Source organism: Gracilinanus agilis, chromosome 6 (assembly GCF_016433145.1).
Source record: "Gracilinanus agilis isolate LMUSP501 chromosome 6, AgileGrace, whole genome shotgun sequence".
Classification (NCBI taxonomy): Eukaryota; Metazoa; Chordata; class Mammalia; order Didelphimorphia; family Didelphidae; genus Gracilinanus; species Gracilinanus agilis.
Genome location: NC_058135.1, coordinates 103,080,518 through 103,092,791, shown reverse-complemented (window position 1 = coordinate 103,092,791; position 12,274 = coordinate 103,080,518). Strand labels below are relative to the sequence as shown.

Sequence of the window (12,274 nt, the reverse complement as noted above, 5' to 3'; positions counted from 1 at the left end):
TCTTTCTTTCTCTTTCTCTCTTCCTTCCTTCCTTCCTTCCTTCCTTCCTTCCTTCCTTCCTTCCTTCCTTCCTTCCTTCCTTCCTTCCTTTCTTTTTCTAAAGCCTAACCTTCCACCTTAGAATCAATACTGTGCATTGGGTCCAAGGCAGAAGAGCAGTAAGGGCTGGGCAATGGAGGTTAAGTGACCTTGCGCAGGGTCACACAGCTGGGAAGTGTCTGAGGCCATAAGCTTTTCCTACACCTTCTGTTGGTTAGTGCACTCTTCTTCTTCAGAACAACTTCTATGCACGTATCCTTCAATATTCTGTAAAATGTGACCTCATTGAGGGGAATTTTCATCTTGATCTTTGTATCCCCAGTTCCTAAACAATAACCGACACATAGAAAAATCCTTCTTGGTTTGAAATAAATGATATATCCTTTGGTGAAAGATAAGCTCTTTTGAGGGCATGGGGACTGTTTTTCTGACCTGCATTTCTCCATTATTTTTGTACTAGACCTGTGATTTCACTGGCATAGGGAACTCCTGATGAGGGACTTTTGCCAATGCAGATGTGCCCTTGCTCATTGAATGTGCAATACCTGTAGACTTCCTACCTTCACGAAGGGGTGGCTTGGGAGCATCTTCTCCTCTTTCAGAGTTGTCAGAGAGCCCAAGAGGTGAAGCAAGCCATCCAGGGTCTCACAGCCAGTGTGATAGAGACAAAATGAACCCAAGTATTCATGACCCTAGGGCCTTCTTGGTATCATAATTATTTCTGTTTTTGCTTCTACCTTTCTGTTAGATCATAGGTTCCTTGCTTTACTTTTGTATCCCCGATTAATGACCCACTGGCTTACATATAGTCGCCATATTGAATTGAAACAAATGAACTTGACTCTTTCTTAGTGATAACTTCAGTTTAAAATTATGGAATTAGAGCTGTTGGAGGGGAATTGAGAAATTTTAGAAGTAAATTGGTTTTTATTCAGCTTAGTTTTCACTTGTTTAATTTTTTTACCTCCCCCACACACATTTTCATACTATCTTTGTAATCATCTACTGCTTCAGATAATAACAATAGCTAACATTTCTATAGCACTTTCTATGTGCTAGGCACTAGGCTAAGGACTTTAAAATTATTATCTCACTTGATCCTCATCCTCACAAAAACCCTGGAAAGTAAGTGCTATTATTATCCCCATTTTACTGATGTGGAAACTGAGGCAAAAAAGTTAAGTGCCCTTGCCCAGGGTCACAAAGCTGGTAAAATGTCTGAGGCTAGATTTGAACATAGGTCTTCCTGTTTTCAAGTCCGGGGCTCTGTCTCTTCACTGTACTACCTTACTGCACCCTTCTAAAGAGAAAGCAGCTGCTTTGTCCAATTCAGTGTTTTTAAGAAATCTAGGTGCTAAGTTTCAGAAATCTCTGATAACTATAAGTTTTTTTTTTTATTTTTATTTTTATTGGTAATCATGATTAAGTGACTTGCCCAGAGTCACACAGCTAGGAAGTTTCTATGGCTACATTTGAATTCAAGTCCTCCTAACTCTAAACTATTTGGTATTTTTAAGACCAAAAAAAAAAAAAAAAGAAGAAGGCAAAGTAAAGGAAGGGGGCAAAAAATCAGTATTACCAATCAAATTACCATTAAAAAAGCCCTCAAATATGTACCATACCTGTGAACCTACCACCTCCTTGAAGAACTGAGTTGAGACCATTTTCTCATGTCTCTTCCTTCAAGCCATGTTTATTCTGTCTAGAAACTGGGTTTTTAAATCAGACATCGATTCAATTCACTAGGTATCTCTTAATTGTCTACTAGATGGAAAGCACTGAAATCTGTTGTGGCCATTCCCTCCTCACAGCAGGTCTCTGGAATTTAGCTAATGATCTTTCCCTTATATCAAGCCTTCTTTCAATTTCTTTATGATTCTAGAATGTTTTCTTTGAACTTGGCCAAAGATTTGTCAATGTTGAAATAGGGATTTGTCACCAGTAAATTATTTCCATTTGAAGCAGATCAGTAAAAGAAACAAACTTTTGAGTCTTTGGGTCAGGAAGAAGTATATCCTAGGGGAGATTATCTCCCATTGATCCTGGATATATTTTACACTTACATTGTCTCCCCCATCAGAATATAAGTTTGAGTACAGAAAGCACGTTTTCCCTTTTCTTTGTGGCTCTAGTTTCAGGCATACAGTTGGTGCTGCATAAATGCCCTTTGATGATGATGAGTAGAGAGAAGGCAGCAGTTTTAGGATAAATCATTTCCCGACAACTTTCCTTGTAGGAAAACTTGTTATTTATATGCTGTGCTGAGCAGAAATGTGCCAAATATTCATCATGCACAGCTTGCTGTTTTTAATAAGAAGTCCATCAATACCAGTGCAGTAATGCAAAGTGTTTTGACTGCCTTTGGTGATTTCACAATTTTTATATTTGGGATGCTGTGAGATAGGACCATTGTTTTGTATGGCACCACAAGGCTATTCCATAGATGCCAACAGGACTCAAAAAGATCTCTTTGAAGGTCATCTCTGAAGCACAGCTTTAGTGTTAAAAACACTGTTGATGAGAAATATCAGAATATGAAATACGATCTTCTGGGAAAGAGGGGGAAGATCAGAAGGCAGAACGGTTTGTGAAATAGCCAAAATAACTTATTTGCCCATTAGGATAAGGAATGCTTCATTTTTTCTTTCTTTTTTTTTTTTTTTTTTTTTTTTTTTTTTTTTTTTTACTATTATGCCCTTTCCCTCACTCTCTGTCTTGGAAGCTGTAGTTTGATTATCTATTACAATTTCAATTTTTGCATATCTAGAAATAAGGTTGAGAAGCACAATTGGGAACAGAATGTATTTTCTAGACCACTTTCACATAGAGTTGGGAGGAGAGGATTTAAAAGAATGTCATGTAAGAAATGTCATATAACTCTGAAAAGGCTTCCGTTGCCCTGGGAGTAAGACAGAGTGTGTAGGGGAGACTCTGCTATTTAAAAACTCTCACTCGGTGGCCTGTGACTTCTTAGCCTTGAATTACATCCAGAATTGGCTGCTTTGACAAATAGGGAGGGAAGCAGAGGGGAAAAGGGCAAGAGAAGAAGGGAGAGGAAAGAAATGAAAGGAAGGGAGGATGAGAAAATAAAGAATTGTTACAGTGTGCTGCAGGAGATGAATAGCATTTCACTCTACTCAATCAATTGCTTTTTCTTAGTAAACAACAAAAATATGGAGATCTTGTATTCTTGGTACCTTTTAATCACTCACATAATCTTAAGGCATTCTGCTGTAGACTTTCCTTTACACTTTTAGTGCAAATATTCTTCTTATGGGCCCTGTGGCTATGAGTCATAGAATGCTAGTCTCAAAGATTGAAAGTTGAAGGTAAGTTGCCTAAAGGGTAGGATAGATACTTAGTAGTCTGAACCATATTACAGTGAAGGATGACAAAAATAGAGTGATATAAAAGATAAGATCCGAGATTTCTAGTCCAACCTCCTTATTTCACAGGAAGAAAATGAGGCACAGAAGGGTTGTGACTTGGGATGTATGACCAGAAGAGATGAGTTGGTCATATAATGAGAACCATAATATGCTCCATTCCAATTTCTTCAAGTCCAAAAGGAAGGTCCCCACCACACTGGGCAGACTTCTTGTGGGGGGATTGACAGGAGAACATGAACCAAAGATTAATCTAGATTGAGGAGACATGACTAGGTACAGTTTTCACCATCGAAGTGAATACTTAGATCTATGAGATCACAAGTTCATTGATGTTATCAGTGATAGGATAATAATTAGAATTCACTTTTTTATAGTGATTTGAAGTTTCAGGCTAGAAAATCTCTTAATGATGTTGACAGGAGATTTGGAGGTCCAGTGTCATGATGAAGGAATGTACTTTCATTCTTTTCTTTCCCCATTGGCCTTCTTCATGACTCCAGAGGGTCCAAATGCTCTTTTTTCCCCTTAAAACTTTTTTTTCCTAATTTTGATTCTCAGTTCCAAATTCTCTTGCTCTCTCTACCCCTCCCTCACTCGTTGAGAAGGCAAGAAATACAATATCCATTACACATATGAAGTTGTGCAAAACTCATTTCCACATTACCCATCTACTTTTTTTTTTTAAACCTTACTTTCTGTCTTAGTAGTAACTCTAAGAGTAAAGAGCGGCAAGGGCTAGGCAATTGGGGTTAAATGATTTCCCAGGAATACATAGCTAGGAAGTGTCTGAGGCCACATTTGAACTCAGGTCCTTTTGACTCTAGGCCTGATACTCTGTCTACTTGTGCTACCTAGCTGCCTCAATCCATATACTTGAGAACACTTGAGTTGGAAATCAGCCAGAAGTGAACATCACCTTAGCCTTTTGCCTTTGTCTCCCAATTCCAGAAACCCCTGCTACTGTGGGAGCCATCATAAAAGTAGTCAATTAAATCTTAAGTTCTTTTATTCTGCTGACACTGCATTAGATGCTAGAGATACAAACACAAAAATGAGACCGTGTCTACCCTCTAGGAGCTTACATTGTCAGGGAATATAGCATGGTCCCCAGAGAAGTAAATGCAGGATCTATTTATCATTTATTCATTTATTTATTTACTTATTTTCCGGGATTGGAAATTTTTAATTAATTTAGAATATTTTTCCATGGTTACGTGATTCATGTTCTTTCCCTCCCTTCCTCCCACCCCCTTCCCCGTAGCCAACAAGAAGTTCCACTGGGTTTTACATGTGTCACTGTAAATGCAGGATGTATACAAAATATGAACCTAGTAATTAGGGACGGAGGTGGGGATTACTAACAACTTCAGGAATAGCCTCTAAAGGAGCTGGAACCTGAGCTGAAACTTTGAAGGGGAGCTAAGTATTCCAGGTGGTAGAGGTGAACAGGGAAGACATTCTAGGCACGGGACTCGGCTTGTGCAATAAAAGAGAGATGGGAGCTAGAATGTCTGTACGGAGAATAATAAGCAGGACCAATGTGGCAATGGCGTAGAGCGTACAATGGGGGATGATGTTCAAACATCCCGGAAAGATAGTCTTGAGAGAGATTGAAGTATCATTTTATTATTATTATTATTATTATTATTATTATTATTATTATTATTATTATTTACCAATATTCTCTCCCCATTCTGGCTACCTTAGTTACGAAATTAATATAAAGTGGGACCCCTTCACCACGTGTGCATACGGAGCCAGGATGCTAGCAAGTCACGTGATTAAAGTGCCAGGTACCTGGCAGTCCTGACTTCTGGAAGGGGATGTAGCCGGTGACATGTACGGAAGTCAGGACTTGGGACCGGGACTGGCCAATCAGAGAGTCCCAGAAGAAGTGATGTCATTGGCCTTATAAGAAAGGGGGCGGGGTGCAGTCTTAGCCCGCTCTCTTTCACTCCAGACTCTCTCTCTGTCAGAACACCAGACTTGTTCCCTTCTCTGGAGCTTTTAATGGTGTGCGTGAGCCTCGGCTGGGAGCTGGAGTGCGGAAGCATTTTTTTTAAGTGGTCATTTTTTTCTCTCTACCTCTCTAACTTTTGTTAATAAATAATTATAAATTAATAGACCATCTCCAAGGAATTGTAATCATTACATTAGTCGTGAGTTTTTCCATGTTCCTTTGTAATATTATCTGCAATTATAATAATTAGATATAGCGGAGTTAATAAGCATCCTCTTTTTAAAACGCAGTAGACTTTGTAAAGGTTAAGAAAATTATGAGTCTTTATGTCTTACTGTGAATTATTTCAATCAAGTTGTTTTCTTAATGCTAAATTGAGAGGCAGTTGCACTGTGGGAGAATGCTTGGCTACGTCCTGGTGGTACAGCAGAGTACTTAGGACACCCATGGGCCTGGTCAGAGGGAGAATAAGAAGAAGTGCAATAAAGTCCATTAGCCCCAGATCCCCTCCGGCTTTGATCTGGGATTCACAGTGTAAGTAAGATGGTTGTTTCATCATTCAGACTATTCACTGCTGGGTTTGGGAGCAGCAGAAGATGACTGATTCCAATTAGCAACTTTGAATTGTATGGGGCTAGTTCATTAGCCCTGCTCTCCCTCCAGTAATGGTCTGAGATTTCCAAATTAAATTGGACATAGGAGAAGACGATTGTTTCATTAGTGATTGCTCTTTGCTTGTTCTAGGAGCAAGAGAGAACAGCAGATCCCAATTAGCAACATGTAACAGTAAGGGCCTGTTAGCCAAACCTTACACTGGTTCCTTCCTTTTTCACCTCTGCCCCCCACCTCATTATCCTTTGTTTTATATCATACATCATTATTTCTGCTTCCCAAGGAACCATCCCATAATACTATCCATCTGTATATGCGGATTGACCCGTAGTGTGATAGTGGGGGCCATTGCCCTTGAGTCCAAGGAGACAGAACAGTTGAAATTTCTTGGGAGTTGTCACCTTCGTTTTCTGTGGTCAGCATCAGAGTGTCTTATATCCTTTTTAATCAGACAAGACAGGTGGTAGTTCTTCCCACCCAGCTGCAATCTCCTCCTTGCTCAGCTCAGTTCAGTTCATCTCAGTCACATTCACCCATAATGAATCCCTGGAACAGAGATCCTTACGTCATGGATCACTTGGGCAGTCCAATGACACCTGTGGATCTTTCTCTTTGATTTAAGCAGATCCCAATTAGCTACTGGGGCTTATTGTACTTCTTCTTACTACCCTTCTGCCCAGGCCCATGGGTGCCCTCTCAATTCTCTTTAATTCAAACATTTATTAAGTGCCTACTATGTAGTAGGTGCCATTGTCGGTGTAGGGGATACAATGACAAAATAGCTGGTGTTCTCACGGAACTTCTGTTCTACAGCGGGGAAGCGAATGCACTCAGATAGGTAAATACAAAAAATATGGAACCCGTATGTAAAAAAATATATTTATAGTAGCTGTTTTGTATTGGCAAAGAATTAGAAATTGACATAATGCATATCTTTTAGGGAATGGCTGAACAAGTTGTGGTATGTGATAGGGATGGATTACTATTGAAATGCTAAAGAAATGATGAGTTGGATTGATGGTTTACGTGAACTCATGCATAGTGAAGTGAGCTGAACCAGGAGAACTTTGTACACAGTAAAAGCAACATTTATTACAAGAACAATCAACTCCTTATCCAAGGCAGAAAAGCAATCAGGTCTAGGCAACTGGGGCCTGGGATCATATAGCTAGGAAGTGTCTGAGGCCAGATTTGAATATAAGAGGGACTTATGAGAAAGAATGCTGTCTGCCTCTAGAGAAAGAACTGTGGGAGTAGAAATCTAGAAGAAAACATGATTTATCACTTGTTTCTATGGGTTTGTGATTTGGGGTTTTGGTTTTAAAGGATTACTCTTTTACAAAAATGAATAATATGGAAATGGTTTGTTTGATTTTATATATATATACACACATATATATATATATATTTATACACATATACACATACATGTGTGTATAACCCAGTGGAATTGCTTATCATCTCCAGAAGGGAAAAGGAATGAGGGGAGGAATAAATCATGAATCATGGGGAAAAAATTAAAAAATAAAGGACCAAGAAATTAAAAATAAAAATAAGGGCAATCAATTATGAAAGACACCTATGATAAGAAAGGCTGTTTGCTTTCAGAGAGATGCTAAACTCTGAGTGCAGATTGTAACATATTTTTTCCACTTTGTTTTTCTGGCTTTTTTTTTTGGCAACATAACGAATATTGAAATATGTTTTGTATGACTTCACATGGATAGTGAGTCATTTCTTGCCATCTCAGTAATTCGGGGGAGGGAGCAGAAGAAGAGAAAAATTACAATAAAAATGTTTTAAATTAATAAAAAAGAAAAATGTAATCAAAATAAGTAAAAGTATTTAGGAATGCTAACAAATTGTGAAATCAGGAGGAACTTAAGCGATTAGGGATATCCTTGGACCTGAGCCGGTTCTTACCCACGCCTATCTAATCAACCCCTGTCCTTTACTGCTATGACAGGGTAGAAAAAGGGATATGGATGGATGCCAGAATGATTATTTTAGAGTTTTCCTGGGTCTAGTCTTGCATCCAGAAAGGAGAGGGTAAAATTTTCTTTTCCTTGCTGTTTTCTATGGCTTCTTCTACCCAACCTTTAGTTTCATACTCTCATTCTTACTGTTCAGCAGTATTATGAATTACATACAATTTTTTTGAACCAACCTGAGAATCTAATCACTTTTTATCACATTATTTCTATGAGAAAATGAATTCTAAGTTCTAAACCATCATTTACCAAACTTCTGGGAGGAAGATTTTAACTTGAGGATTTCCTGTGAATGAGACTATCAGAGGCAGTGGATAACCGAGGACATATATTCATTCAATACTCAGCAAGCACTTCTCAGTGCCCATTCTATTAGTCATTGTGCCAACCATAGGTTTCTATACAGTTTGCTAAGGTGACTACTGACAGTTCAATAATTCCTGGCATTTTTGCCTCTATTTGGGCTCTAGTCTCTTTTCTGAAACAGGGCTTTAGAATGGCTAGCCTTCCTTTTAGATTGTGGGCAATTCCTGGCATGCAAGGAAGTTAAGTTATACATTAGCAGGCGTTTGGGGGTATAAGTTTTCAGTACTATATAATGGTAAGCAAATTAATTAAATATTTCCATCTCATCCAGTCTAGTAAATATTTATTTTATTTTACAACCCCTTAGCTTCGGTTTTACAATTAATACTAAGTATTGGTTCCAAGGCAGAAAAGCAATCAGGTCTAGGCAACTGGGGCCTGGGATCATATAGCTAGGAAGTGTCTGAGGCCAGATTTGAAACTAGGATCTTCTGTCTCCAGGCTTGGCTCTCTATCCACAGAACCACCTAGCTCCCCCACCAGTGAACATTTATGAAGTGCCTACTATATGTCAAGCACTGTGCACATCACTGGGTTTGCAATTAATAAAAAGAGAGTCCCTGCCCTCAAGGAGCTTATAGTCTAAATAGGGAGAGCGCATCCAGAAAGAAGAAGGAAATGTTGAGGGGGTACCCACACATTGGCATATTGTTCCATAGAGCTGAAACCAGGCAGGGCAGCAGATACAAAGTGGAATGAGCTGAAAGTCCAGTTTCTGCCCTCTATAAAGGAAGACATTGAGAGGAGTTTAGAATGCTACTCTCCAGCCTTCAAATGGGGAGATGGTGTCAATCAAGGCATGACTATTAGTTTAGAAGTCATGCGCTTGTCCATGGAGTTGAAATTAGGCAGAGCAACAGATGCTAAGTGGAGAATTATTGATATATTCAGGATAAATTGGAAAGGGAAGGCACTGGTGTTAAAGGGGATAGGGAAAGGTTTCTTGTAGAAGCTGAGATTTTAGCTGAGTCTTAAAGGAGACACAGGGAACCAGGGGGTGGAGATGAGGAAGAAGAAAATTCCAGGCATACAAGGTAGAAAAATATAAGGTAATTCGAGAGCAAGGGCAGTAGGTGTTGAAGAGATCAGAAAAGGCTTCATATAAAGGATGATGTTTGAGCTCTATGAGACAGGGTTGAGGAAGAAAGCACATTTGGGGCATGAAGAGTATCTACTGCAGAAGCAGAGAATGTCGACCCATTTAAGCAAATCTCATTGTTGGGGAAGTGGAAGGAGCTTGAGGCTAGTGTGTTAAGGACCTTAGGAATTCACATGTGTTTCTAGAGGCAATAGGAACCAGTAAGGTAGAGGGGTGACATGGTCAGATCTATATTTAGGGGAAATTATTTGAGCAGCAGTGTGGAATATAGACTAAAGTGGGAAGAGGCTTGAGGCTGGGAGAATGGTGCCTTGGATTGAGGTGTTATCCCAGTACCATAGACTAAGTGATCAGATGTAAAAAGGTGGAAGTGGAAAGGGCAAGATTTGGCAGCTGATGAATATATGGGGTGAGGAAATAATGGTGAGGTTTACCTGCCTGGGAATGTAGAAGAATAATGATGTTTTACACAGACATGGAGAAATTTGGAAAGGGGGTGAGTTTAGAGGAAGGATAATGTGGTCAATTTTAAACATGATGAAACTGAAAACAAAAAGAGAAAGAAAAAGCTTTTTAAAAATTTAAATTCAAATTTGAGATGTCTCTGGGACATCCCATTTGAAATGATTGATAGGCAGTTGGTGATGTACGACCGAACCTCAGGAGAGAATGGGGCTGGGTATGTGGAGCTGTGAGTCCTCCGTTATCAAGGTGATAATTAAACCTATGAGAGCTGATGAGGCCACTGAGAGTACAGCTCTTCCCACAGTTGTGTGACTCCATGAATGATCTTCCATAGATGAAGAGGATGAAGAGTACAGGCCGGCTATCTTTGTGTTAGATAAGTACCAGGGAACCAAACTGTTTGCAACACCTAAAGATAAATCAATTCACCTGGGTCTTACTAATATGTGTCAAAGGCAGGATTTGAACAAAAGCCTGCTGACCTCAAGCATAGTGCTCTCTCCAATACATAGCCTGAGCATAGTCTCTAGACTTGTGATTTCATTGGTAGAGGTAATTTCCAAATGAGGGAATTGCTCCTACCTGTCCTCAGCCCTCTTTCTGTATTCTTATAGTCTTAGAAAGTTGCCTGGAACAACCAGTCAGAGGAGAGACTCAAGCCTAGGTCTTCCTGGCCTAGAGACAAGCCCACCACACCATGATGCCTTTCACAATCATTGATATACTCATCTATTTCTTCTTAGAGGAAAGGATTTGGCCATTCAGTAGTTTCTTCTACTAAGAGAACTGCGAATGGATCTGGATTTTAAGAATCTGTTGACTTTAAATATTTTCTTTTTTTCCCTAGTGGGGTAAATGCCCCAGCTGAAAATAAACCACAGCTACCTAATAGCCAGGCAGAAGGAGTGTACTTGCCAAAACAGAACATGTTACATGTAATTTGGCTTGTCAAACAACGTGCGGCGGGGTGAAATCTTCTTACTTTAAAATGTGCAGCTGGTGTGAGAGTATCTCACGAATGCTAGCTGTTTCACTGAAATGCCTTCCACGCCTAACATTCTACTCTCCCTGACTGAACAGTGGTCTGGTTCCTTTTTCTTTGTTCCTCACTCAAGGCATCCTCTTAATTCTTTTTCCTAGCCTAAAATACTCCAACCTGGTATTTGTCTGCCTGATTTGGAAGTAGCTGCCAGTTAAGATAAAAAGCTATTCAGGACTTTTTTGTCTTGTTTCACAACAGGATAATATTTGGGGTTAAATTTAATCAGTCACTCACCCATGACTCCTTTTGTTTCTCCTGCTATTTTAAAGTGTTGTTATGAATGTTAACCAAAACAGTAACAGATGAATCAGAAGCTCCCACAATCCCAGTTGGAAGGCCGTTAAGTTCAGCCCATAGGTAAACAAGAATCCTTTCTACAAAATGCAAATTAGAATAATGTTGAGCATCACCTCACAAATATCAGATTGGCCAATATGGCAGAAAAGGAAAATAATAGATGTTGGTAAAATTGTGATACTAATGGAGTTTTGAACTGATGCAATTGTTCTAGAAAGCTTTTGGAACCATGCCCAAAAGGCTACAAATTGTTCATACCCTTCGATGCAGCAATACTACTACTACTACTACTACTACTACTACTACTACTACTACTACTANGATGCAGCAATACTACTACTACTACTACTACTACTACTACTACTACTACTACTACTACGTGTGTATCCCAAAGCGATCATTTTGTTTGGACAAAATATTTGTTTGCACAAAAACATAGCAGCTCTTTTTGTAGTGGCAAAGAATTGGAAAATGAGGGGATGTCCATCAGTTGGGGAATGGCTGGACAAGTTGTGGCATATAATTGTAATAGCATACTTTTGTGCCATAAGAAATGACAAATAGTGACAAAAACTGCTGGGAAAATTGGAAAACAGTATGGCAGGGATTAGGTTTAGATCAACATCTTACACCCTACTCCAAGATAAATTCAGAATGGGTGAATGACTTAAATATAAAGAAGGAAACTATAAGTAAACTAGGTGAGCATAGAATAGTATGCCTGTCAGATCCATGGGAAAGGAAAGATTTTAAGACCAAGCAAGAGATAGAGAATATTACAAAATGTAAAATGAATAATTTTGATTACATTAAATTAAGAAATTTTTGTACAAACAAAACCAGTGCAACCAAAATTAGAAGGGAAGCAACAAATTGGGAAAAAATCTTTATAACAGAAACTTCTGGCAAAAGTCTAATTACTCAAGTTTATAAGGAGCTAAATCAATTGTACCATAAAAAATCAAGCCATTCCCCAATTGATAAATAGGCAAGGGACATGAATAGGCAATTTTC

The 12,274-nt window shown here is 39.0% G+C and overlaps 1 protein-coding gene across 1 annotated transcript in view; it reads left to right on the top strand.

Moving 5' to 3' along the window:
• The window catches only part of KLHL2 (kelch like family member 2), a 109,119-nt gene that overhangs the window by 33,606 nt on the left and 63,239 nt on the right, over positions 1-12,274 (top strand). Inside the window, exon 3 of the mRNA XM_044681683.1 lies at positions 555-745. Coding sequence (XP_044537618.1) covers positions 555-745 — 191 coding nt within the window. The remainder of the gene's footprint in view (positions 1-554; positions 746-12,274) is intronic.